Source organism: Daphnia carinata, chromosome 6 (genome assembly GCF_022539665.2).
Source record: "Daphnia carinata strain CSIRO-1 chromosome 6, CSIRO_AGI_Dcar_HiC_V3, whole genome shotgun sequence".
Lineage (NCBI taxonomy): Eukaryota > Metazoa > Arthropoda > Branchiopoda > Diplostraca > Daphniidae > Daphnia > Daphnia carinata.
In genome coordinates, this window is record NC_081336.1 from 7,567,370 (window position 1) to 7,595,118 (window position 27,749).

Sequence of the window (27,749 nt, forward strand, 5' to 3'; positions counted from 1 at the left end):
GTTTTCTGTTCAGCATCTAGCAACAATATTTGTTCTGTTCGTAGTAAGAAATTTGGCCTTGCTGCGCTGGTAAAGGTGGCCTTCGTCTGCTAGGATTATTGTTGGGCAGAAGGAGGTAGGACGTCAAAGTAGTGTTACTTCGACGCCTTTCTTTAATCCCTCTGTAAACTAACAAGGCCACAATAAGGAAACTGAATATTTTACCGTCCCACTCATTTGATTGCCAGTTCTGTTTTAGCAGAGGAGCAATTTGAATGTGATGCTTCTTGCCGTGAAGTGATCGACTAGCCGAACGATGTTCCCGTTGTCCCAAAACCCGTCGAGTTCCAGTCGTGGAAATAGCCGAGGTTCTTCATCCTCTCACAATCCCCATAATAGAAATTATGGGGCGGCCTTTTTCCAGATGATGACGATTGCCCTTTTATGCACATCTTTAGCCCAACCATCATGGCTATCACTCACAACCAGGACACCTACGTCCACTTCCAGATCAGGCGGAGGATGTCCTAAACATCTTACTCTGTTAGACTTAACAAATTGAATTATTAAATTATTGGTGTTAAAATTTCATTATGTTCTAGATACCAATTCTTTGATTATGGCTATTTTGAGACTGGGGACTCTAGAAATTCTACAATTATTGTAACACCTGTAAGGCTTTACTACCACTCTGCCGCTGGGAGTAAGTACAAGGTTCAGTTTCCTTTCAAACCTCTGTTTCTATGTAAAATTTTTTCCTTGTTTCAGCAATGGCGTGTCTCACTCCAGCTATTGTTAACATGTTTAAAGTGATACTGATGTTGGTGATATTTGCCATCATTTTGTGTTTCATTGGTTTCCTGTTGGACGTTTTGGGAACTAAGAGCCGTCTTTCTTTGACAGTGAGATCTAATGGTCTCCTAACCATTCCAATTGGTATTTAATTATTACTAATTTTTTTTTTTAATGTCCCTTTGATTGACTTTCAAAAATATGTGTGTACAGTTTTAATTTGTGCTGGAGTAGTCAGTCTTGCATACTACATAACTGTTCTTCTGGAAAAGGAAAATCGCCATTCTTATTTTCTAGAAGTGTCCTTCGATTATGGCTTTTTCACCCTCTCATCTGCAGGTTATTTTGCATCAAAAAATAATTGATGAGGTCAGTTGTTAAATTTTCTCGTTCTACAGGTGCAACAGCTTTATTGGCCACAGCGAGCGCCTTGTTCAAAAGAATGGGTGGACCAGAACGACGCAGATCACGATCTCGACACCGACGCTCGCGGTCTTCCCGATTGCGCGACAGCCGCCTTATGCTCGTCGACACAGTTGAATCTCCTCCATTGGTGGTTCACGGGGACCCACCTCCACCCTATTCTCTATGACTGTTCATTTTTTAAAGTAGTTTTTTTTTTTATGTGTGAAAGTCAATAATCTCATTTTATCGATCTTTTTATTTTGAAAATTGCATTGCATGTCGTAATGATTGACTGCTTTATTATCCATATAGGCTACTGTTGCCACATCTTTATATATAAGGAAATAACCTCTTCGTCCGACAATTTTTACCTCTATTTAGCTCCTGACAGACGCGCAAATAAATTGTTTTTATCAGCAAAACCATCTCGTGATTTTGATTATCAACAAATTTTAAATGGAATGTTGTTTTTCTGTGCAGTCTTTAAAGGAAAAGGAGAACCCGTTTGTTTAAAAACTAATAAAACAATAAAAGGGTTATTTGAACTGTTTAGCAGACAAAATAAACGAGTTTGGCAATGTCTCCCAGCTAGTGCTATTGACCGAAGGACATTTTGAAGTTGAACGGTCGGTTGTTTTTTTTGTTGTCTGGAGAGAACTGGGTGTTGAACTTGATATATACATATATTAATCGGGTTTATATAGCCAGAAACGATCGACCATGTATGGAACAGAATCAGATAATGGAAATTGGGACCACATGCTGGATGGAACCATAGAAAGTCTCTTCAATAATGCAAACGCAGAGGACGAGCATGGAGAACTTGAGAAACTCGATAACCAGCACCAGCTGCTGCCAACTTCATCGTCCATGTTGGCTGGTAAAAGTTCGCCCATTTCCGCCCTCATGGCTGACCTGATTAGTATACGTTATTTCCGCCCATGTGGTGATGAGAATACCCATGAAACTCTTAATAACTACATTTGTGTATTTTGTGTTCCAAATTTTTTCTTTGCTTTTTTGTCACTTATTATTTTCCTTGAATTATATTGATCAATGTGATAAGGTGCTGCAGAGTGGCTGGAGGCTGATGAAATACAGACGATGAACCAGCTAGTGACCTCAATGTCAGCTGCACTTGATGAAATGGAGTGGGACAGAAGGAAGTGTAAATCATCTCTAGGTGACTGCCTTCACCACTTTGAGAAGCTGAAATCTGGATCTTCTCTTTGGATGTGTCGACTTGATTGGCTGCATCAGGCAATCACTCACGATCCTGATATGGTAATAGCATTTGGCATTTTATTCAAACATCTCCAAACTTGCACTCACACACACACACACAAAGCATTGAACATCTGCATACCAGCAGGATTTCATCAACCATCACCAATTCAACTAGAGTTATGTATCCCTGTTTTTAAATGTTTTTTTTTGTTGTTGTCGTGTGTGTGTGTGTGTGTGTCTACATGTTATGTGTATTGTTATATCTTGCCTAACTGTGAACAGGTCAAAATGGGGAGGAGCAATGATGAAGGAGACCTGCATAAGATGAACAAGTCCCAGCAGATGATTCGCCCAGAAAAACGTGGAGGTATTTGTCGATTTGAAAACGATTCAATTAAGGTTGGATTATTCCTTTTTCTTTCCCTTTTCTTTTTTTTTCTTTTCTTTTTTTGGGTGTGTGTGTATGTCGTCTTCTGGTTTTTATAGACGTTGACCGAGGGGAAGGAGACTCTTCGTCGCTGCTCTTGGCAACATTTCAAGGACCCGACGACGGCGAGATTCTGAGCCGGATTGATCTTTTAAAGAGGAACGCCGTCTCTTTTTCTAGCGGCAACCAGCCGCAGAGAGACGAGGCCCAGCAGCAGCAGCCCAGTCTTCTCTTCTCCTCTTCTCGGATGGTGACGATGAGCCCACCAACAACGCCCGGTATGAGTCGAAACGGTCACTAATATTACTGCTGCTTCGGTTGCAAGACGAGGAGGGAGGAGGAAAAGAAAAAAAAAAGTGGATGAAAATCGAGCCAAGTTGCTATGCTGCTGCTGCTGCTGCTGCTTGCCACTATCCCGTCAAGTCAAATTGCCAGAAACGCTTGAAGCGACGTCGCCGCTGGAAACGGACAAGGGATAAGCTATAGTAACCGGTGTACCAAACAAGCAAATAGCAACCGACGACCCAGGAGCGACAAAAACTGAAAATGAAAAAGAACAGCCGGAAAAGTTCCAAAATAGCGATCCACACACGGGGCCCGCCCGTTTCTTTTTTTTTTTTTTTCCCCTTTCTTTTCTTTTTTTTTTTTTTTCTAATATAAGTTTTATTTTTATTTTATTCTAATTCTTGCTTTTATTTTTTTTTTCTCAGCAGCTACGGCCGAATCGATCAAAATAATATCCGAGGTGAGGCTATAATTACTTCCATCCTGTGCCACCGTGTTGGACGTTGTGAGTGTATCTGTGTGTGTGTGTGTGTGTTACATCCGCCGTGTATCTATAATAAAACTTTCGTGAAAAAAAAAACTAAAGAGATGCAGCACACCGAGAAGAGGGGGGGGGCATCGAATGGAGAGAGGAAGATAAGAGAGATCAGCGGGAGGGCCTGGAGGGAGGGAATCTGTGTGACACTTTGACAGTTTTCTTTCTTTTTTTTTTTTTCTTTTTTCCTAGTTCTTCGAAAAAGAATGTTGATCCGGTTTTACTTCCAGGATACTTCGTTCATAACGGAAAAAAAAACAAAACAATACAAAACAAACAGAAGAACCCCCCTCAGGAAAAAAGAAACATACGGTAATAAATAAATACAATTTGTTTTAATTGGGGGAGAGGAGGGAAACAAAAAAAAAAAATCAGAGGTGTTTCAATTTCCTTGCTAATTCTATTCTAACGTCATTTTTTTTTTTTTTTTTGTTTCTTCCTCTGTGAACAGATAAATAGAAGAGACGTAACATAAGGAAAAATGAGACATCATTGCAAGTGGTACGCGTCGCACACAGGTAAACAAAACATTTTCCCTTTCGTCCGTCCTTGTTCTTTTTCCATGTCTTCGCACGATGAATGGTGTTGACGTAAGTGTGTCTTTTGTTGAAACCAAAAGGAAATCGTTTTCAGTTTGAAAAAAAAAAAAAAAAAAGAGAAAACAAACTTGCCACGCAACCCAATGGCGGAGGGACAGGAAACAAAACGAAAAGAAAAAAGAAGATGTCGAACTAACACACGCACACATCAGTTATTATCACAAGGCACTTGTCACTGTCGTCGTTTCTCTTCGAAATGGACACGAAACACACTCGAGAAAGAGGCAACTGCTAAAGGGGGGGGGGGGGGACATTAAAAGAAGAAAAAAAAACGGACTGCAGGTTGAGATGTGAACACGAAATAAGAAAAAAAAAAAAAAAAAAAGAGTTTTGTCTTCCTTCACTTGTTTTGTACACGTCACACGCAGGGTAAACTCGTTGATGTCGTCAGGTACACAACGAGTAAGACCCGTATACACATCAAACAGAAAACATCGCAATCAAAATGTTTGTCCTTTTTTTTTTTTTTTTTTTTTTTTCATTCCTTTTCAATTCAAATGTTACAACATCGAAAACGGGGCTCTAAAAAAAAAAAAAAAAAAAAAGTTTTTTTTTTTTTTTTCTAATTCAAAGTTTTATTTCCTCATACACTTGGTTCAAAATTTGGCGGGGAAAACAAAAGGAAATTTAAACCTAAAAAAAATTTAGAACTCCTCTCTAATGCATTTTTCTTTTCTTGTTTTTTTTTTAGATTGTTTTGCTTGAGATGTTTTGTTGTTGTATGTTTATTTTGTTTACTTAAATAATTCACTTGTTTTTTTTGTTTTTTTTTTTTAAAATTTTGTTTAGACGGAAGAAGGCGATCGTGGCGCCGGTGGGGATGAAGCGTCGTCGCTATTGATGTCGTCGTTCTCGCCAGCGCTGGCGATATCGTCGTTTGCGTTGGCCGATGCCGGCTGATCGTCGCCGTTTTTACCTTTGGCAGCGGCGGCGGCGGCCGCCGACGACGACGATGTTGAGGTGCCCTGTTGAGAACTACGGCTGGCCGACTTGAGCTGGGCCAGCTCGGCCGCCGTGTTGGGATCCTGCTTCTTCCATTTGGTGCGCCGATTTTGGAACCAAATTTTGATCTAACCCGCAGCCAAAATTTGGTATTTTTAAAAAAATTTTTGCACAAGACGCACCCCACGCAGATTTTGGAAAATGAAAAATGGGCAATGTACCTGAGAGCCAGTGACGTTGAGCAGACGGGCAACTTCCTGGCGCTCGTTGGACGACAGGTACTTTTTCTGTTCGAAAATCCGTTCCAGTTCGAAGAGCTGTTTGCCGGTGAAGGTGGTGCGGGTTTTGCGCGGCCTCGATTGCCCGTTGGCCGGATCGCCACCGCCGCCGGAATGGACCAGGTCGGCCACGGTCACCATGTTCTGGTGGTGATGGCCGTCCTTGTTCTTCCTGCGCTTGTTGCCGCCGCCGCCGCCGCCACCGCCGCTGTTGTTCGACTGGACTTGCTGCTGCTGCTGTGACTGGACGGGGAAGACGATGCCGGCTGGATCGCTTCCGGCGGCGGCCACGGCGGCCGCTACGACGGCCGCCGCAGCGGCCGTGTTGGTGTCGGACGCGTGACCGTCGTCGTTGGCCTCGCTGTCGGTCTCGCCGCCGGCCCTCTGCTGCGATTCCTGACATCGGATCACTTCACTCGTTTGCCATAGACGGGCCGCCGTCAAATAGTACTGGAGCACAGTCGAGAAATTGGCGGCCATTTGCAAATGCGGCTGGACACTACCCCACGGCCCGACGTCCATATCTCCCTCGTCCGTCCCGCCATCGCTGGCCGGCTCGATAGCGTCGACGACCACTTTGGCGCGTTTGATGGGCGTGCCGGAACTCTCTCGCTCCCTTTCACGCCGACACTTGCTCTTGTCCAGGCTCAAATCCAACGGCTCGTCACTGATCACCATATCGGCCACATCCACGCACTCGGAAGCCATTCCGTCGTCTTCTTCGTCCTCTTCTTCCTCCTCCCCCTCCTCTCGGCTAGCGCCTTCGTCGTAACGACGTCGCTCACCTAAGACGAACGGCTCGAACGGGTGGCCGTCGGCGCGCTCGATTTTGCAAATGCCGGAGCCAATGGCGTTGGAGGCCGTGTGATGATCGGCCGGATGGCTTTTCCAGCCGAGGATGTCGGCGATGGAATGACGCGACGCGGCCGCTGTCTGCAGGCGATCGCTGCTGCACGCCGATGAATCACTTGGCCGGCGAGCGGGATGCGAGTAGCGAACGTGATGGTGATGACGATGATGATGATGATGATGATTGCGCTTACTGTTGGCAATGCTGGACGGAAGGGCGGCCACCGAGCCGGCAGACGACACGCACGACGACGAACGAAGATTTAAAGCAGAAGAAGCTCGGTCCGGCCGACACCACGTCGTCATTGCTCGTCAACGGCAACGGAACACCGGCCATGTGAGAATTGGAAAACACACACACACACACACACTGCGCCAGTCGAACAACGCCGCCGAGTTTCTTTTGTTTTTGGATTCTTCGAAAAAAAAAAAAAAAAAACGTTTTGCGGCTTTTCGTTGTGAACAGGTGAGACACTCGAATTTTATTTCTTTCTGTTTTTGTTTTTTTTTGAGAGAAAAAAAAAAAAAAAAAAAAAAACAATGAAAAATATTTTTATTCATCATATGGCAATCATTTTCTAATTTTTAATTGATTTTTGATTTTGATTGGATAGAACGGGACAAGAAAGAAGTGTGGCCTCTATTGGGTGCATACAAAGTGACGCATCCGTTTCATATTTGGTTGACGACTCGCGTTCGAACCGAGATGTGGGCGACGCGCACACACACACACACACACAGCCGGATGGTGCGGTGCAATAGCAGCTCCGTCTACCCTTCCTCCCCGCCGTTTGCGTTATCTCATCAAAGTTATACACCAAATAAGGTCAGTACAGCAACCACCAAACGAAAACCCGTTGGCTCTGCCCTTTTTGTCGTTGATTAAGTTTTTTTTTTTTGTTTTCTTTCTTTCCCCACTCGTTTTTTGTTTTTTGCGGGTTTCGTACACGAAGAGTTGAGTCATCACAAATCATCAGACACATAACCCCTTTCTATTCCCCCACTCCCCCCCTCCTTCACTACAATTTAGAAGCTTCACATCGTCGCGACATGATCGGTTTCCCATTTGACAGACGAATCAGAGATAGACACACACACACACACACACACAAAAAAACATGTGGGTTAACGTTTTTTGGTTTTGTGTGTGTGTGTGTTTAGAGATTTCCCCTATGTGACTATCAAATAACCATTGCTCATAGGGAAGCTCATTGCCCGGTGCACGTCAAAGTGGGAGGGGTTAGATCGTCATAGGAATATTCAAAAAAAAAAAAAAGAAAAGAAACGGTTTTGAAATAAGAATAAGAGAGAGAGAAAGGCCAACAATGATGTAGCGCTATCTCGCCCATTTGGCTGATTACGAACTGTGTATGCGCGCGCCCCTTTTTGCTGCTATTGATCATATACGGTACGTCATACGGTACGCTATTTTTTTTTTTTTTTTTTTTTTTTCTAGAGACAGTTAGCGAAGCGAAACTAAATCATGTTGGAAAAGGACATTGTTTTTGATTTGTTGATTGGAAATATTTATTTATTTATTTTTTTTTTAAATGAAGTGGTGCATGTCAGTGTTGTTAATTACTTAGGATAATGACGTTGCGGGAAGGGGGGGGGATTTCGATTAATCAGTGTTTTTTGATTGAAATTAAGGAGGTCTAATTTAGACTTCGGAGAAAGAAAGGGGGGGGGATATTGAAAGTGCGTTTTCTTGGAATGAATGGGGGAATTTTTTTTTTTTTAAGAAAAGAAAATGGAATATTTTCAATCGTATCGCCCCCTTTTTTTTTTTTCGGAAAGATCGAATCTTTCGTACGTAATTAAGAGCCGAAAATTCGGTAGGAAAATGGAAGTTTTCTAATCGATGAAATGTCATTTTTTGTTTTCAAAGAAAAACTTTGGGTCGTTGCTTGAACACGCACGCACACTCAAAGTGGGATACGTTTTTTCAGTTTTTGGCTGTGGCTTTTGTGGCATGTCTGTGTGGGTTTTACGTAACGCACACACAGACACACACACACACACAGACACGCACACACACACACAGCCAAGCGAAGGGGAAAGAAAAAGAACGTTTCGAATTTCACGTTCGTCATTCCCTGCCGTCCAATTAAAAATAACAGTTTGAGAATTGGTCCCTTTTTTTTTTTTTTTTTTTTTTTTTTTGCTTCTTAGCCAAAAAGAAAAAAAAAAAAAAAAAAAAATGTCAAATTCCCCTTTTCTTTCGTGACCGGATCGCCAGCTGATTTTCGTGCGTGCGGGACACACACACACACACACACACAAAATGAATACGAAAACGGATGAAATGATAGAGCGTTCATGATGGTAATATTCACGAGTTCTTTAGGGGGTCTTGCAAGTGGGACGAGTGGTGGTGGTGGGGCGAAAAGAAAAAAAAAAAAAAGATGAGGGCCGCGCGTTTTCGATCCTTTTTTGGGGAATTTTTTTTTTTAGGTGGGCGGGTGAGATACAAAAAGTTGGTCGTCAAAAACCAAATCCGATGCGTACAATCAAAAGGAATTTTTTTTTTTTTTTTTTTTAATTAAAAAAAAAAAAAAAGAAGTAATTCTAACCAGTGGCTTTTTTTTTGTATTTTTTTTTTTTTAAATCAATGCCGCATAATTTTAAATGCGTTTGATTCATCGTTAGGATGAGCGTGCGGTATAGTTTTAAAAATCTATTTTTTTGTCGTCGTTGTTAGGCAACTGTTTTCTGCTTTGTATTTCGGAACGATCGAATCTGATGATGGCTGGCGCGCGCTCTCTGACGGGCAAAAATAAACTCGACGATCGCGTTATGAATAAATAATTTCCAACACCCACAAGACGACGTCTGTCTCTTGTATAAATATCAACCAAAAAGAAAAAAAAAATTATTCTTTTCCTGGTTACGCGTATTATACGATCACGCATCTCAACCCGTTCCTCTTTTTCTTTTTCTCTTTTTTTTTTCTTCTTCTTCTCTAACTGACCTTCAACAAATCAAGAAAGAAAAAAAAAAAAAAAAAAAGAATCTTTTTCCGTTTCGAAATTTTATGGTTGACTGCGTGAATTTTTTCCAATCTATTTCGACTCGAACAAATTCATTTTTTTTTTTTTTTCCTTTAAAAAGAAAAAAAAAAATGATCCGGTAGCTGACGACTTGATTCTCTGCCTTATTTTTCACTAATACGCAAATGAACTGGCTGCGCACGAAATGAACAAAGATTTCGACCGTTTTCTTTTCTTTTTTTTTCTTCTCATTCCCAAAAACGAGGAGGTTAAAAAAACGAGATTGGAATGCAGACAAACGAGATGATGATGGCCGAGAAGAGAGCTATCCTATAAAGCAATAGTTTCTTGTTGTTGTTATAGGAGTAGTAGCACAAGTTGGGGTTTTTCTTTTTTTTTTTTTTTTTTTTTTGTTTTTTATGAGAACGAAATCCGTGAACTATAAAGGAGAGAATCAAGACTTCGTGTCAAGTTTATAGAAACAGCTGCAGGGGGTATAAACACAGCCATAATAGTGCTTTCGAAATAGAAGAAGAAGAACTTGTACAACACAATCTTTTTCTACCCTCTTCCATTCCTATTTATTTTCTAATGTCCAGTCCCGCTTTTTTTTTATTTATGTTAATTAATTCGGAACGAACGCATTTCCTTGTTGTTTTTTTTTTTAAACAGCCTCTGGGCGGCGTTCGATTTAATTTTTGGATTAATAACGTTAACGACTCGATCGCCATTATACTCCCGTTTGGCGAACGATCGTTTAAAACATTTCCGATTTGTAATGGGAAATCGATTGCGCAAGCGATTTGCAAGGATCTTATTCAGAGAAAGGGGGGGGGAGGTTCTAAAAACCCACACACACACACACACATACAAACTGCCAAAACACGTCAGGTTGACTCACCTTTTCTTGTTTCCTTTTGGTTAAGGTAAGAGACTTTGGGCAAGGAAGGCAGAGAGGGAAGCGGGAGGTGGGGGGGGGGGATTTTCAATGGTTTTTTTTTGGTTGTGTAATTGGATGATGATGTCACTGGAGACGGCGGCGGTCAGCCGTCTCGGCGCAGATCTTTTTTTTTTTTTTTTTTTTTTTTTTCTTAAACAATTCGCACACACGGAATACACACACACACACACAAACTGGCACTCTCTTTTTTTTTTTTCCCCGATTTATTCACGATCGAACGGGGGGTGGCGGAGGAAGGAGAATTTCACTGGCTAATTTGCGGGTTTTAGGACGAGCGCGGAACTCTTTTGTTATTTCACCACGAATGAATAGAAATGGGGAATTTCCTGCCGAGTCACGATTACGAGAAATTGTACACGCGTTTGTTTGCCCGCAGATGATGAAACCAAACACACCAGCGCAGTAGTTTGATCCGCACAGTTTTTTTTTTTTTTTGAATTTTTGTTCCGCCAACCAAAAATTTTCAGAACGTTAATTTTGAATTTTTTTTTTTTTTTTTTTTTTTTGCACAAGTAGGAAGGATGAATTGGGACCACACTGTTTTTGTTTGCGATTTTTCTTTTCTTCGATGACGAAAGAAGAAAAGCAAAATCAAAAACGGGCGATTGTTTTTTGTTTTTTTTTTTGCGCGCGTGAGATGCGAGCGGGCGCGTGACTCTGCCGCGACTGATGGCGATACAACTGGCGTATGAGCGGGTCTATAAAAGCGACGAGTCAACGAGGAGAAGTCGCGGACGCAGACACACACACACACACACACACACACACACAGAGAAAGAGAGAGAGAGAGAGAGAGAAGCTTTTTTTTTTTTTTTTCATGGCCCCATTAGGCAACTTGGCAATGGTGCGCACCGAGTTCTCTCGCGCTCTCTGTTAGCTCTCTTATATCCTTGTTAAGAGAGACTCCCGATTAGTAGCCAAAACAAGAGTAACATTTTTACATATCCCCAATTTCTTTTTCTTTTCTTCTTGTTTTTTTTTTTTTTTTTTTTTTTTTTTTGAATGAAAAAAAAAAAACGAGTTAGCTTTTTTTTTTTTTGGGGGGGGGGGGGGGTTAAGGGGGAATTAGTTTTTTTTTTTTCTTATTTATTTCTTTTTTTTTTTTTTTTTTTTTGAGGGCAAGGAAAAAAAAAAAAAAAAAAAAAAAAAGAGGAATGGGATATAGTTTCATTATTGTTACAATCTTTTGTAATAGTCTCCGGTGAGATGGATCACCTCTTTTGTTTTCTTCCTCATCTCGAGTGTCATGGAAACGGGGAATAGACACAGCAATGGAGGTTTTCCTTTTTTTTTTTTTTTTTTTTGCCTCTGTTTTATTTTCTGTCTTATAGAAGAAGAAAAAAAAAGGGCCGATGGCGGCTGACACGTTGATTCTGTTTTTTAGACTGTCATATAAGAAACAGCAGCAGAAAATAGGGAAGGCAAAAAAAAAAAAAGCTGATTCGATCGGGATTGAGAGAGAAAGAGAGAGAGAGAGAGAGAGAGAAAAAAAAGAGCAACATGAAAGAGAAAAAGAAGAAGAACTTCCCTCTTTTATTTTTCGTGACTGGGCGCGGGATATGATCCATTCCCCCCCTTTTTTTTGTGTGTTTTCGGTGTACCCTGTGTGTGTGTGTGTGTATCCATCGCCTCCCCCTTTTTTTTTTTTTTTCCCTTTTTCTCTATATATATTATTACATTTACGTTACATTACATATCCCATCGATATCAATGCTGCGTAATATAGATATATCAATCCCCCATAGCCGAGGAAGAGAAAACGGAAGAGAAGTCACAAGCTCCGCCCTTTATTTCCTATCTCCAAACCGGCATGGCAATCCTCCCCACCCTTCTCTCCGAGACAGTTCACCAGGGGCGCACTCGAAACCTTTTTTTTTTTTTTTTTATTCAGTAGATGGTTGTCCCGATCCCCCTCCTTTTTCCCACCCAACCCAACCCCCCACCCCCCATACTCTAGTTTCATCGGGCACATTATTATCACGATGATTATTTCCTCCCGTTTTTTTTTCTTTTTCTTTACCTTCATCATGTGACGATGACACAAAAACGTTTGTGTGTGTTTTTTTTTGTTTTTTTTTGAAAAGAAGAAGACTTGTTCTTCTAGCTCCCTGCTTTTGTTGTTGTAAGCACAAGAAGGGTCTTACATTGTGTGCGCGTAGAGTTCGTGATTGAAACAAAAGAAGCCAGACCCATTCGTATCCTTGCCAGTCTGCGTGTGACTCGTATAAGAGAACTCCACACACACACACACACAAAAGGGGAGCTGGGAAATCATAATATCTATGTACGTACTTATATTAATATAGATATATTTTTACTATGCTTGTGTGCCTTGTATAAGGATGCATGGCCGCTGTTTTTCAATGGTTTGGGGGCTCTCTATCGACTGAGCCAATTTATTTTTTGTTTGTTTGTTCTTTTTAAGAAGAAAAAAAAAAATCCTAACACTAGGGAACTCTTGTCCGTCTTCCCGTTGAGCGACTACACTCCTCCCCCCCGTTCGCGTTAAATGTCGTGCACACCGGGGGAAAAAAAAAAAAAAAAAAGATGTTGACACATTTGCGATTTGAAAAATGTCAGCCGATTGTTTTGTCCCTTGTTTGTTTACTTATTATTATTATTTTTTAATAGTTCATTTATATTTCGATTGTTTTTTTTTGTTTTTTTTTATAAGTCATTTGCAATAGCCGAAAAGAGTTACACATTTTTTTTTTTTTTTTTTTTTTTGCTATCTGTAAAAGCTAAGCACAAAAGGGCAAAAAGAAAGAAAAAAAAAAAAAAAAAAAAAAAGGGCGAACCGAGGAGAAGAAGCTGCTGCTCTAGAGCGTTTCCATCCAAAAACAACTCACTGACGTAATGATAGATGAATAGCAGGGCACCGAGCCATCTGCGCCGCTATCATTTCTAAATAGCCGCTGCTCCTTGCAGCTCTGGCTCTATGTGTGCGTGCGCGCGCTCGCTCTCTCTCTCTCTCTCCTACTGTATATTATTGAGCTTTACACACACACACACACACACATACAAGTTATTCGGCAAAAAGAAAAGCCTTTTTTTTTTTTTTTTTTTTTTTTTTTTATTTCGTGCTGTTCTAGTTTTTCTTAAATTCGGGATTGACCTTTCACCCTTTTTCTTCGTTTAATACTATGTGCGTACTAATTTGTAGTGCGGGATTCAAAGTGTTATCGTGGCAGTAGATTCGAGTTTTGAAGGAGGGGAGAGATGTATGTAAAACACATGCAAATGACGTACGAGAAAAATCAGGTCATCAATCGTGTTTCGAGAGGTTGGTGTGTTTATATACACAATAGGGTATCATTCGCTATAGATATGGTGCGTGAGTAACATCCGGGTTTTTCTCTGTGTGTGTGTGTGTGTGTGTGTGTGTATATATCGCAACGCTGGCCATGTAATCAAAATGGAGTGAAGCGGGTTTTTTTTTTTATTATTTCTTTTAGAAATTTTTTTTTTATTTTATTTTTTTCGTTATTCTTGGATCGACACGCGTTTGTGATGCAACCGGATGTTACTACACTCACCGTATTTTTTTGCGGGTGCAATTCTGGCTTATTCTACAAACGTCTTGCCTTACCCTTTTAAACGCCTACACCCCTCATTTCTTGTGTGCGGGAAGGAGACGGGGGGGGGGAGGGGGAAGGGACAGAGAAAGCGTTTACGTTTTGTTTCTATTGCCAATTCAGTTCAGTGGTCGTGTCGAAACTAGTTTTTATTTATTTCTTTTGTTTCTCCGAATTTTCCGAAATTGACGATGCGGTCTAAACAGCGTCATCGATTCCAATGAATTGCAGACTGCGAGCGCAATGCCTTTCTCTCTCTTAATCGCCTATCGCAATCCTCCTAAAAACAACAAAACAAAAAATTAGAATCCTAACGCGTAGTGAAAACGTATCGCCCTCAAAACTATCGACATCCATTCGCATTAACTCGTCGATACAATGAGCTTTTTTTTTTTTTTTTTTTTTCTGATTATGTCTGTTCTCTCTGTATAATAGACGACCTTGCCAGCGAACATGCGCACTGGCTGCTAAGCCAATTGCTTTTAGCTCGAAATGACGTCCTTAAGAAGGTTATTCTTCCTTTTTTTTTTTTTTTTTTTTTTTTTTGATTTTGTTCGATTGGCGACAGCTCATTGATTTATCGGAGATGAGAGATGGCCAGCTTTATGCATACGATACGCCATAATAAATGTGCGTTGTACGAGACTCGGCAGCCGAAAGCACGGACAGACACTCGACGAGGGCCACATTTGAATAGAGCATCCCGAATCGTATGCATCCAATATGGGCCCACATCATTTTCCAGGGTGAAAAAAACACACACACACACACACACACGACAATTCGCTGAGAAATCTTTAAACCACTTAAACCGAGAGAAGAAAAGATGAAGAAAAAAAAAAAAAATGGTAGACAATGTGTAATATATCCGAACCGTTTCTATACACGCACACATGACAAAAGGGTAGAGAGAGACACACACACACACACACACACACGGAGATAGTGGAACAGGAGGGGGGAAGTTGCTCTTGTGAATGTGCTAGCCAAGTCAGAGAAAAGAAGGGCGAGGGATATAATGGAGCAGATCTATCTCTATCCTATATCTAGTCTATCTGATGTATATACACTGTGCCGTCATCATCGATCCACTCTATTTAGTGATGGGGTCGACAAAGAGGTCATCCATATCCACGCCCTACTCAACTTGGCTTTTCGTGTGTGTGTGTGTGTGTGCAACATACAGCGAGAGCAGCACGTTCGCGGCCTCTGTACATTTAGTCCCGCGTGCGGATTTTATTTTATTTTTATTTTTTTTTTTGGCTGCTGCTGCTGCAGCTCGGGGTATTGATGGAACCCGCCTCTCTCTCTCTCTCTCTCTCTCTTTGCTCTTGATATATTCCATATACTCTTTCATTCTTTTCTCTCTTCTCTTTTTTCGTGTTCTCTTATTTTGATTCCTATTTCGCCCGTGTTATCCCGTCCCTGCGTTATACAGTGTGTGTGTGTGTGTGTACTGCGCAATGGGGGGAAAGGGAGGCAGGTCATGTGACTGGCATGTTCAGCCAAACTAATTGGATCCAGTATTATCATGTGTTTCTTCTAGCGGACCTCTCTCTCTCTCTCTCTCTCCCTCTCTCTCCACCTCCACACACACATATATACATATGTGTATGCTTATAAAATAAGTATATATATATATATATATACATATAGCTTAAATCTAATAATAAAAATCATTCCTTTTTTTCCTTTTGACGTCCTTTTTTGGAGAGAGAAACAGAGAGAGCCACTACCGTAGAACGACTCCACCCATCGATCTATTCAAAAACGACTGACAATGTCATGTAGACAGAGTGTACGGCAAAAAGGGAGAATGAAATAGAGATCCCCCCCCCCTCTCTCTACTCTATTCTGCATATGTGTAACATAGAAATTCGATGAGGTACATGCGCAAGCTCGTTGACAGTCAACATCTTTTTTGTTGGATGTATCTCGGCCATGAACGGAGCCCTAAAATAGGATGAATTAACTGCGGGCTGTAGCTTTTGGCAATGATTGCATAACCACACCCATCATTTTGAGGATCTAAAAAAAAAAAAAAAAAAAAAGAAATGCATTTTAAAATTGAAATACGCGAACATCAAACTGCCTGTGTAAATATTTCAATTCTTTAGGATTTTGTCAAATATTTGGAGAGGGAAAGAAGAAAATTGGGCCCTTATGGGATTACAAAAAAAAAAAAAAAAAAAAAAAGGTTAATTGCACTTTTGGGTGTGGAGGCCGGTGCACCGATGGTGCCATATTCCTTATGTAAACTCCTTTGCATATAAAAGAAGAAGAAGAAGAAGAAAAGAAAACAAAAAGAAAAAAAATGTCCGGGAACAAGACTTTTGGAGAAGGGGGGGGAAGTCAAACAGAGGTGGCCCGGCGGTTGAAATCTATATGTATATTTATAGCCCCTTCGTTGTATGCCCTCCCACCTTATTCATAGTTCCATAGACCCAGGAAGGGAAGAGAGAGATAGGGAGACAAATAGCGCTTGTAAGACTTTGCAGCCCAATGTCATAAATAGTTAGAGAAAAAAAAAAAAAAAAAGAAAAAAAGAAATGAAGTCGTCTAAAAAAATTCAGTTATAGCGAGGATTTGAAAGGACCGGTCGTTTCGGGCGATTGAACCCAAATGGAATAGTTTGTAATAATCTACTAGTTTTTATAGGGGTACAAAAAAAAACGAACCAGATGAAAAACAAAAGGGTCTAACGTAAGGCATAAGAAATGATTACGTCCCATGGACAAAAAAAAAAAAAAAAAAGGACGAGCCGGGAGCTTTTTGGGTGTAGGAAGAATGTAGAGAGAACAAGGGGGGGGGGGGGGGGGAGAACCCATAGAGCCGTGTTGACGTTGTGCCAGCCATTCCATTAGCCGAGCCATTTAACCTTCAGCTAACCAAGCACTTTAACACACACACACACACTCTTTTCGTTCCCTTTTTATTTTATTTTATTTTTTTTTTTTTTCCCCTTTCCTTAGTTTAGCTCTCGTCTTCCTTCGTTGCTGTGGCCGCCAGCGATTTATGGCTTCATTTTTTTTTTTTTTCTTTTCGGGATCACGACGAACAGTGCGCAGCACCTCGCTTGATTCATTTTCTTGAAATTATTTGTTATTGTTTTTTTTCGCTGTTGTTATCGTTGCCTTTCTGCTGTCCGCTGGCACAATGGCAGTACATTTATACATATAAATATATACTGTGCTGGGGCTTAAGTAGTATGGGTCGGTCACGTTCAACGGTTGACAGCTTCGTTTATCCGCCGCCTGGAGCGAGGCCCGTTTCTTTTGTCTTTCTAATTTCCCGATCGTATTACAGGTCGATGACTGCATCTAGCTCATCGGTGCTTATATTATAGCTGTATAGCTTGTTTATAGATTTGTTTGTTTTTGTTGTTTGGGTTTGTTTTTGTTTTTTTGTTGTTGTTGTTTAACGGTCGTGAGAAAAGAGCACGAACAATTTTTCATCAATAGCGGTGGGGTCTCTTGGCCTGAAACTTTGATTGTGGTTGTGTCTCTGCCCTTCTACCCAGTCTGTCATAATTCTCGTTCGATGCGGGTCCAAGTTGATGGCGTGGTGACTTGAAAGGTTGCACACATCTACATGGAAAGGAATCCATTCAATAATGCAGGCTTCGTGGCATGTGACGTCGCCATCTCGACAAAGAACAAAAAAGGAATAAATGAATAAATAAACTCGTGGGGGCAGAAGCCAGAAAGCAAGTCAATCAATTAGCGACCGTGTGCAACTTTATACCCACTTTTTTTTTACGTGAGTGTTATTGCCGATGGTTTGTTTTGAATCGAATCGCCTGCCATCTAGCGAGAAGCAAACCAAAAACGTAGTATATGAGGCGGTTGTTACCGACGCTTGTATAGATGGCGTTGTGTGAGTACATCGCGAAATTGCAGCCGAAAAAAACAAAAAAACAGCGACTATTGCGACGTGATATACCAGTGTGATAGTGACATACAAGTGACGGACTGACCGCTAGCAGGAATAGCAGATGAAAGTAGCCAGCACTTTTTGACTGTCGCCAATTGAGGAGCGTGTTCAACTATCGTGGTTAGTAGTGTTGCAATATCAGAGGTTCCATAACTAACGATAAAAACCCGATAAGTTTCACAAGTGACCCGATTATAACATAGCTTTCTTACAGTTGTGGTTTATTATTATGTATGTGTTGTTCAATCGCATCTGAAAAAATTTTAAAAGAAGACGACAGCAACAATCAAGAGTCCACTGGTTGTTTTGAGGGTTTGAAATGTCAAAATGCAAATAAAACATTCAGTGGTTGATCTGTAAAGGTATCTATTGGCAACTCTGCAACCCAAGTTGAGATTTGTAGCTTCTGTAAGGTGTAGCCTAAATTGTGGTTGTGCTAGATGTTAGGTAGACTCTGTCTACGAGTCCTTGCATAGAGGTGATTCTATACCATTGTGCGAAAATAAAATGGGGATGTTTGTGAAAAGACCAACGAGATCACTCTTCATGATCAACGGGTTGCTGTGTGCACATCAAACAACAAATTGGTAAGTCTTACTTCTGAAAATATTTGATGACTATCAGTAGCCATTTGTGAAAAGTTGAATCGACGAACAGTAGGCGCTGTGATTTTGCAAGACTACTAGCTTTGCCTTCGTCATTGACATTGTGACGTAAACACATTCAGTTACATTTGTAGACGACAATGATAAAGTCCACAGCAATGGATTGTTACAATAGCCATACACCTGATCTCTTTTTGGATATTTATACAAAGTTTAAATGAAACTTGGCTCCTTAGTCATTTGAATGTTCTGGACTGTAAATTAAAAGTATGTCGTAAGCAGCAAAATATTGGCGTTTGCGTTGGCTTTTCACAAAATTATGATGGCCCTGAAAAGGGCCGTTTTGTCTAGCGCATTACAGATGTCACCTATGCACGTTCACCACGGATACGGCGGGCAAGTTGGATGTCCTTAGGCATGATGGTGACTCGCTTGGCGTGGATGGCGCACAAGTTGGTGTCTTCGAAAAGACCTACTAGGTATGCCTCGCTTGCCTCTTGTAAAGCCATGACTGCTGAGCTTTGAAAACGCAAATCCGTTTTGAAGTCTTGTGCAATTTCACGTACTAAGCGCTGGAACGGCAACTTAATCATCAAAAGTTCAATCGATTTCTGGTAGCGACGGATCTCACGAAGAGCGACGGTACGGGCGGTATCGATGGGGTTTCTTGACACCACCAGTGCTGGCCGGGGCACTCTTACGAGCAGCCTTGGTGGCCAACTGTTTACGGGAGTGCCTTGCCACCGGGTGGATTTGCGAATGGTCTGCTTAGTACGAGCCATAGTGGAGAATAGTTGTTAGGAATTCAAAACTCAGAGAGGATGTTGAACTTATATAGGATGAGTTGGTGCCTAAAACCTTGGTCCTTTCACGCCATTGGTCAGATTTAAAAACCAATAGGGTACAGCAACACAAAGCCTCTCGGTACATATGAGGTGGGGGTAGAGTCCGTAGGGCAAAGCAGGTGCTGGCCAATGAGAGTGGGGCTAGTAGGTTTATAAGGCAGAAGCCAGATCAAAAAGTTATCATTCAGTACTTTTTAAGACTCTAAAACATTCTCACCATGACTGGTCGCGGTAAAGGAGGTAAAGGACTCGGCAAGGGAGGCGCCAAGCGTCATCGTAAAGTTTTGCGTGACAACATCCAGGGCATCACGAAGCCCGCCATCCGTCGTCTTGCTCGCCGTGGTGGTGTCAAGCGTATCTCTGGTTTGATCTACGAGGAAACTCGTGGTGTTCTGAAGGTGTTCCTTGAGAACGTCATCCGTGATGCCGTCACCTACACGGAACACGCCAAGAGAAAGACGGTCACCGCCATGGATGTCGTCTACGCTCTGAAACGCCAGGGCCGCACTCTCTACGGTTTCGGCGGTTAAATTTCAAACTGTTTTACCGCTTCTGGACTCATCGGCCCTTTTCAGGGCCACCATTTCGCAAAGAAGAAAATTTCTGACTGCTTTCAAACTTTAATCACCGTGAAGTAAAGAGCAAGAGTGTATGGGTAGGGGTACCACCTACGCCTCGAGAATGTTTAAAGAATACGAATGAAACAATGTTTGAAGAATATTAGACAATGAATTTAAATTGCAGTTGTTTATCTAGCATTTTTATTAATTATGCGTTGGACCATTTACGTAACAGTGGTTGTTAACATTCATTTTTTTGTTCCGCACCTTCCCTCCATTTCGGAATTTTCCTGGGTATCGCTGCCCTTGAAAGTTCTTGCATTGGGTAGTCATTTCGCAATAAATTCTGAGGAATAAAACGCAAAAATATGTTCGCTGACGATTCCTCCACCTGACCTGACGTCCTAATTTGTCGGGCTTTGCTTGGGAGGATGCAAACATGAACTTGAAATTCTACCCTTCTTTATAAGGACAAGGCCGACAGTACATACATGTAAACTAGGTAAACATTAACGATATAAGTCAATAGGAACCCATTTTTGTATTCTATTTTTTAATTCCTAGTAACATTATCGTCTATTAAAACGATTTGTCAAATCTGCCAATAAAACGCCTTCCAGCCGTATAGAAATGGTCACACCACAACCATAGCAAAAAAAAAACTAGAAGGCTTTAAAGAGAAGCGTAGCATATTCCAGCTCTTTAACAAGTTGGTGGCCCTGCAAAGGGCCGTTTGGTACCAAAATAGCCAGGAGAAATGATCTACTTGGTACTAGTATATTTGGTCACAGCTTTGGTGCCTTCGGACACGGCGTGTTTGGCTAACTCTCCCGGCAATAGCAAACGGACTGCCGTTTGAATTTCGCGGCTCGTGATTGTAGACCTTTTGTTGTAGTTAGCGAGACGAGAAGATTCTCCGGCGATGCGCTCGAAAATGTCGTTGACGAAGCTGTTCATGATCGTCATGGCTTTGGAGGAGATGCCAGTGTCGGGGTGGACCTGCTTCAACACTTTGTAGATGTAAATGGCGTAGCTCTCCTTCCTCTTGCGCTTCTTCTTCTTATCTCCTTTAACAATGTTCTTCTGAGCTTTGCCAGCCTTTTTCGCAGCTTTTCCACTAACCTTGGGGGGCATTTTCCTTACTACTTAATGTAAATTGGTGTCAATCCTCGTACTTGTAAAATTGTAGTAATAACCGTAAGTCTTTTGGTTGTATTTGTATCAGAAGTCAAACAGCCGTCTACCTGAAGGTAGCCAATTTCCTGTAGCTAGGACCAGTGAGGGTAGCAGATTAAAGCAGATGTTTCAGTAGTTAAGACCCAATGGGGAGCTTTTCATTGGAAACAGAAGGCGTTGTAGCATATTCTATGCCAAACAAGTAGGAATTTTGAAGAAGAAGTTTGGCCATTGGCTAAAAAGATTTAGTGCCTTTTTCCATTTACCGTCCAACTGGGTATATAAAAGCAGTTTCAAGCCTACTATTATTAACAATTTCCTCTGTGTAGGAACTAGCTGATCTAACGAACATACTTGTCATGTCTGGTCGCGGCAAAGGTGGTAAAGTAAAGGGAAAGTCAAAGACCCGTTCAAGCAGGGCCGGACTCCAGTTCCCCGTCGGTCGTATCCATCGTATGCTCCGTAAAGGATCGTACGCTGAGCGTGTTGGTGCCGGTGCCCCTGTATATTTGGCTGCTGTCATGGAGTACTTGGCAGCTGAGGTACTTGAGTTGGCCGGTAACGCCTCTCGTGACTACAAGAAGACCCGTAGCATCCCCCGTCACTTGCAATTGGCCATCTGTAACGACGAAGAGTTGAACAAACTTCTCTCCGGAGTTACCATACATCGCTCAAGGTGGTGTTCTGCCCAACATCCAGGCCGTCTTGTTGCCCAAGAAGACCGACAAGCCCGCCAAGGCTTAATTCCTCCTTTACTTGTGTTGTTGATAAACGGCCCTTCTCAGGGCCACCACACACTGCAGAAACGACAATTTGCCACCGTCATTATTTGAAATCTAGTTTGCTAGATTCAAATGAGTTTAGAGTCTGACGTTGGTTTGGGTTTCGTAACGTTTGTGCGCATAGCTGCCCAGTACAGACGTTTGTTTCATACCAAAGTCTTAACGATCAACCACTCCAACATTAATATGAATTGGGAAATCCCGCACGGTATTACGTTTAGCCCGATCCTTTTCGACGAGTTGACCCACTCACCTTGCATGATTTTTTGCTTAGCCAGCTACTATTTTTAGTTCCCTTTATCCAACCAAAATTAGAAAAACACGCGAATTCTGGCATGAAAAATAGTTACAAATTTTAAATCAAGAGATATTTTAGACATACTGGCTTCTTTTTTTACGATTATGGGCCACGTTACCTGTGGCGTTCATAGCGGGATCTTTTTGGAACCATGCCGGTGTAGCAATAAACATACTTATTTTTTTTTTTTTTAAATAAGCCCGACATTTCTCGGTCGGGCTTTAAAAAATTTTCCGAAAAAACTGTCACTCATTGGAATTGTTTAAAAATCACAGGGTATACTCAAAATTGAATGCTAATTCCGGGAAAAATTGCTATTTTTTTTTTCATTACGTTAATTGTTTTTGAAATACACCGAGTATTTGACGCAATGCTAGCGCGCCAGTACGCTACAGCGCTAGTGCGATGCTTATTTTGTCGGGCTTATTTTAAAACCTGGCCAAACAGTATTTCCACTAGATGGCGCTGCAGATTCATCAGCCTCTAGCGTGTGAAATGGAACTATTGTTATTTTTTGTTGTCATGTGATTCACATTGTTTACTTGGTTTTTAGGTTGACAACGTGTATTTGAGTTTCCCTCGTCTGAACGGTATCGTTATTTCTGTTTGTTTTTTGTTGTTTGTGTGTGTTTGTGTACACATACACCACACAGCCTTATTATTATTATTTGTTCTGGCATTCTACTTCGATTATTATGTGTGTAGTAGTGATTTGAAGTGGTATACAGGTCGTACCTGAAAACTGAACTTTAAGAACTTTGAAAGGCCATGTTATGGTCATTTACTATAGTTTACGTTTGAAACTACGCACATCTTTTGTAACTTGTCAAGGAGAACATAGTTTATTTTTTAAATTTTCGAAATTTTAACTTTCAGTACAACTTCCGGTTTGAAAATGCCTAATAACTCACTATCTGTTGGTTTGAATGAAAAAAGAACCACATTTTCGTAATCCTCGTGAAATTTGGGGTCGAATCCATGTGTCAGTAGGAAATACCCGAAAATCGTCAAAAATCGCAAATTTCCCTGAACTATAGTTCAGGAAAAATCGCGATTTTGGCCAAATTGGACTTTTCGCCAAAAACAGGTCAAAATAGGTCAGACACACCTTAAATTTCACGAGGATCACGAAAACCATATTCGTTTTGTTGTGGGCCCAGTATTTCTGGAGATATAGTCTACTTCCGGTCACTTCCGGTAATTTTTTTTTCCAACTTCGCAAAAACTAAAAAATGAACATTAATATGCCAAACATTTTAAGCATTTTAATCATATGTGAAATGGTTTAGTGGCTTCTTTCGTTCTTGTTTTGTTATTTTACTGTTGGTTGATCGCGCGAATTGATATACTTTGACACTACTTCGTTAACAGAGACTACTAGCATTATGTATCACGCTAATGGGAAGGTGTACCTGGTAAATATAGATCATAGCATGAAGATATACCATATACTATTATTATAACCTTATCATGCACCGCCATCTGATGTACAGTCAGATTTAAAAATAAGCCCGACTGTTTCTTATTTTACGTTACGCTGTATCGTATTAGCACGCTACGGGAAATTACGTAATACTAATAGCTCTGTGGTAGAGCGTTTGACTACGGGAATCGAAAGTCAAGAGTTCGAGTCACGTATGGATCCTATGTGCCAGCGGATTGAGTTACGTTTCCCACTGTAGACAATATTTCTTTGTCCAAAAAATTAATCACTCTATTGTATTTCTAGGTGACATTACGAGACGGAAATATTAAATTGCGTTGGGAGGCGCAACAATATTATTACAAGTGCAAATAGGTTTCCTTCAAAAGACATGGAAAAATAGTTAACAAATTTATAAGTCTCATGGCTCTATGGTTGAGCATCGGCGTCGCACGTCATAAATCGAGAGTTCAACCCTCTAAAGAGTCAAAATGAAATGAAATAAATACATATAACTCAAAATGTCAAATATTGATATACAATGCATGAATGCTATTCAATATCATAAAAGCACTTAAAGTTGTAGAATCTCTATGAAGTGAGATTAAAGTACATTGTCCATAAACAATGAAATCATCTAACGACGAAATACTGGGAAGATTTGGAACAGCATAAATTGAAAATATAACGTAGACGTCCATAAAATGACGTTGGGACATAAATAAGGCAATGTTCACATTAGTGAACAGTGCAGAGCAACAGTACGACAGTAAAAAAGATAATAAAAGCAAATTTTTTTTTAAAGAATTTGTATTGACAATATTCTGCACAATTTAAAGACTAGTAACTTTGAAATGGCAAAATAGCCGATTTCAAAGTTGCTGTCAACCAAGGTAGGGGGAGACACTACCTCAGTTGACTCACCGGGGAGATTACCCGGTGCGTGGCTAAGAGAAGCCGGAAGAAGAGCGAAGGTTGCGGACAAGCTTTTACGTGAGCGATTAACTGTTAATTCGGATTTTTGAGTAGCCTCACAGCCCTCCAATGATATCATCGGACCATGAGGACCCCCACGTCCCCTTTCCAGACAGCGCACTCACAACCGTTACTGCTGATCACAGTAGGGGCATGACCCCCTACGGGCTTATTAAAAATCAAGGGGAAACGGGGCCACAGAAAAGAAGGGAGCCCAGATATGCACTTCAATTTATATAACTGTTAATACTTTGTTTTCGGGGCGCAGCAACGACTGAAGGTAATGGGCAGGAAGCATTTTTCAAAAATTCCTTCGGGCTTCCAACCGTTATCATTATGAAATTTGGTTCGAATAAATACCTCTTTTGATTCAGTACGATTCTTAACCTATTTAAAGAAAACGAAACATGAAGCAATTTTTAAACGTTTGCCTATCAATATATATACAATAAGGATCGGTGCAATCCTTCTTTACCTCTTGTTTTGGCGAACTACTGGTATTAACCGTATTCAGCTAATGGTTTGACAGACATAGTGCTTGCTTGGATGGTAAGTTGACGGGCAGCGAAGAAAGTAATCATTAAGCGACTACCTATTTTCTAATACCTATGCAAATAACACAATAAATGGCATTCTAATTAGTTATAATCATGGGTTTCCAGTCACAAAAAAAGAGACAGACTTATTGGCTGAGACGGTTCAAAACGTTCCAACTTCTTTCAGGACCCCTGCATCAGAATGATAGACTGAGGATGAGTTCGGAAGTCGCGAATTGAGATAGCCAATTTCGGAAATATACTTGATCTCTTTCATACTAGGCATGTAATCTAAATTTGCTGTACAATGTACAACAAAAAACAAAGCAATAAAATAATTCCGAATAAAAAATTTACAGAGTTGCACTTTGTTACACCTATTTGGCTTTGTAAAGTGATACTAACTTACAACATAGTCCTGTGAAGTTGGTCACCGGGCATGACAAGCAATACAACTTCGATGTAAACTGAAGCAGTCCGATTCAAGAATGCTTAGGTTGTCCAAACACACTGCATAGTGACTGATGGAACAGCAGAAAATCAGCATGTAGATTAACTGATTTTCCAGAAATAAGTACTTTTGACGTTTGAAATTCTGACCAACTGTTTTTGATGTTCACATTTTTCAAATTGTTGAGCACGTACTTAAGGCCACCATAGCACAGAATTTTTTCCAGTTTTGCAAACATACCATCACAGCATCTATGAGGAACAGGAGAGGTTAAAAGTTTTCTTTCTTTAAAAATCTATTCATTTCATAACATACCGTGATGTGTTCTTCTTTTGTAATGGGCAGCCCTCTCTAAGTACTTGCATAAGTAATGCTTCAATACTTGGAACAGCTGAAACAAGCGGTTGTGATAAAAAAAAAGTATCAGCACCACTGGCAAGAATGTAAACATGAAGACTTGTTATGGACAATATCTACAATTGGTACAAATGACAGATGGGGTGAAACTACAATATGATGAACTAAACTGAGCCTTCCTCACTAATGTGTCAATCTATAAAAGGATTTAAATCTTTATTAATGAGACATGCAGGATACTGTATAAAATTATAGTAAAGATCGTACCAAATGCTGAGTTACTAGAAATTTTGCCTGGAAAATCTAAGAGAATGGCTAAGAGATGGGATGGCTAAGAGAAGCCGGAAGAAGAGCTGAAGATTTGGAACATTTTTACAGGAGCGATTAACCTTTAGTTCGGATTTGTGGGCAGCCACGTCACCCTCCGTGAACACATCATCGGACGAAGCGGCACCCCACGTCCCCTTTCCGGCCAGAGCCCTCCAAACCTCGGTATATGTTGTTTTTATATATACCGTACAGTAGGGGCATGACCCCCTACGGGCTTATTATGAGTCAAGGGGAAACGGGGCTTCAGAAAAGAAGGGAGCCCAGATATGCACTTCAATTTTTTTAATATCAAATACCGTCTGGGGAATCCGAATTAAGTATAGCAATGTCATGTCATCCATCCAATCAATACAATTTATTCAGTGTCTTGCCCCAACCAAGAATCTTTTCAGATCCAATGTTACTATTAACCTATATTGAGAAAAGAAAAAAAACACCGTTAAACACATCAATTGTTGATCATGGAACTTACATGACTCATAGATTCAACTTCTGGTGGAAGCTTGGGAAAGGACATACAAATTGCAGATTAACTTCATTGTATAAGGCTCTTGAATGATAAACTAGCACCTGTAGAATGTTGCATTGTTGATAGTTGTGTTCCCAGTACATGAAAATCCTTTCCTATTGGATAAATTTTTTTTTAGATTAGACATGGTTGGCAAAAAGCAGGAGAAATGCTTTGTCATAAATTCAAAAAATTTTCAAGAAAATTCCTTTCATACCTAAAAAGCCCATGTATGATGTTCATCGCTGCAATGCCAATGACATCTTTAGGACCATTTAAGTACCCAGCTTCACCAACACTCTGAACGTAAAGGACAAGTTGTTCTTTAGCAAGAGAAGCAGAATTATTTGAGGCTTCTAGGTGTGACAGAACTATAAAAGATTGCTGTTATACAGGATTCATTCACACAAGATGGTACTTCTCATTAGACAATGTGCATACTCTATTACTTTACCTCATACCTTAAGGGTAATGCACTTTCAGTGTTTTTCAACTGTAGGCTCACTCTTCCATCCTGTAACACTTCCAGACTTGACTTGATCCCCCACTAAAATTCTGTGAATGCAAAATAATAGCATTAAAAATACTTTTTCGATAGACAAAAAACTGAAAAGTACCTAATTCATGTTTTATGTTGAACACGTGCTATTTCTGGGTTTCCGTACCACACCCATTTTCAGCCCAAATAAGGTCCCACAATTGTTCACTTCCTTCGCTGCATGGACTTATTACTAACAATTCTTTTAGTGCAGCACTAACAGAATTTAACTTTAACACACTGTCAGGTGGTAGACTGAATAACTTAACAATAAATAATTGTTTGTTAAAATTCTATACTTATTTTGAATTCTTATTTGAAAAGTTTAGGTACCTGACTGTGTTCGCCTAACGCCAACTCATGCTCACATTCAGTTAGGGATGAGTTTGGAAAAACCTCCTTCACTGTTTGGAAAGTGTCCCATTCTAATTTTTTTATTTTCCAATAACTGAGCATGTAGACTCAAAATTTGAGCTACAAAACACAAATGAATAAAAGCAAATAAATAGAATCATTACATATTAGGCCTTACCATCCTAAGCTTTGCTGTTATTTATTTTTTTGTGTTGTTCCAATAATTGGGCCTGC

General features: G+C 40.6%; 5 protein-coding genes, 1 long non-coding RNA gene and 2 pseudogenes across 7 annotated transcripts; 4 read left to right on the top strand and 4 right to left on the bottom strand.

Moving 5' to 3' along the window:
• The first annotated feature begins 85 nt into the window (after nucleotides 1-85).
• Nucleotides 86-1,598, top strand: LOC130702191 (transmembrane protein 127-like). Its single transcript, XM_057523860.2, has 5 exons — nucleotides 86-522; nucleotides 582-682; nucleotides 748-915; nucleotides 985-1,110; nucleotides 1,170-1,598. The coding sequence occupies exons 1-5, from the start codon at nucleotides 296-298 to the stop codon at nucleotides 1,361-1,363; spliced, it is 816 nt and encodes a 271-aa protein (XP_057379843.1). The 5' UTR covers nucleotides 86-295; the 3' UTR covers nucleotides 1,364-1,598.
• Nucleotides 1,599-1,781: 183 nt separating this feature from the next.
• Nucleotides 1,782-3,387, top strand: LOC130702192 (uncharacterized). Of its 2 annotated transcripts, none has more exons than XM_057523861.1 (4): nucleotides 1,782-2,062; nucleotides 2,252-2,460; nucleotides 2,686-2,770; nucleotides 2,890-3,387. In XM_057523861.1, the coding sequence occupies exons 1-4, from the start codon at nucleotides 1,897-1,899 to the stop codon at nucleotides 3,129-3,131; spliced, it is 702 nt and encodes a 233-aa protein (XP_057379844.1). In that variant the 5' UTR covers nucleotides 1,782-1,896; the 3' UTR covers nucleotides 3,132-3,387. The 2 variants fall into 2 exon arrangements, with proteins under 2 accessions (XP_057379844.1, XP_057379845.1); XM_057523862.1 differs by having other exon boundaries at nucleotides 1,782-2,056.
• Nucleotides 3,388-5,000: 1,613 nt separating this feature from the next.
• On the bottom strand, nucleotides 5,001-10,960 carry LOC130702180 (homeobox protein php-3-like). Its single transcript, XM_057523846.2, has 3 exons — nucleotides 10,210-10,960; nucleotides 5,413-6,810; nucleotides 5,001-5,319 (listed from the first exon to the last, which is right to left on the bottom strand). The coding sequence occupies exons 2-3, from the start codon at nucleotides 6,622-6,624 to the stop codon at nucleotides 5,035-5,037; spliced, it is 1,497 nt and encodes a 498-aa protein (XP_057379829.1). The 5' UTR covers nucleotides 6,625-6,810; nucleotides 10,210-10,960; the 3' UTR covers nucleotides 5,001-5,034.
• Nucleotides 10,961-18,750: 7,790 nt separating this feature from the next.
• Nucleotides 18,751-19,164, bottom strand: LOC130702193 (histone H3-like; annotated as a pseudogene).
• A 271-nt stretch (nucleotides 19,165-19,435) lies between these two features.
• Nucleotides 19,436-19,789, top strand: LOC130702214 (histone H4). The gene has a single exon (XM_057523879.2). The coding sequence runs from the start codon at nucleotides 19,446-19,448 to the stop codon at nucleotides 19,755-19,757; it is 312 nt and encodes a 103-aa protein (XP_057379862.1). The 5' UTR covers nucleotides 19,436-19,445; the 3' UTR covers nucleotides 19,758-19,789.
• A 520-nt stretch (nucleotides 19,790-20,309) lies between these two features.
• Nucleotides 20,310-20,948, bottom strand: LOC130702203 (histone H2B.1/H2B.2-like). The gene has a single exon (XM_057523868.1). The coding sequence runs from the start codon at nucleotides 20,919-20,921 to the stop codon at nucleotides 20,550-20,552; it is 372 nt and encodes a 123-aa protein (XP_057379851.1). The 5' UTR covers nucleotides 20,922-20,948; the 3' UTR covers nucleotides 20,310-20,549.
• Nucleotides 20,949-21,070: 122 nt separating this feature from the next.
• LOC130702198 (histone H2A-like) lies at nucleotides 21,071-21,707 on the top strand (annotated as a pseudogene).
• Nucleotides 21,708-25,946: 4,239 nt separating this feature from the next.
• Nucleotides 25,947-27,614, bottom strand: LOC130702222 (uncharacterized). Its single transcript, XR_009421351.1, has 4 exons — nucleotides 27,495-27,614; nucleotides 27,241-27,424; nucleotides 26,841-27,178; nucleotides 25,947-26,739 (listed from the first exon to the last, which is right to left on the bottom strand). It is a non-coding gene; the product is annotated as an uncharacterized LOC130702222 (long non-coding RNA).
• Nucleotides 27,615-27,749: the final 135 nt, after the last annotated feature.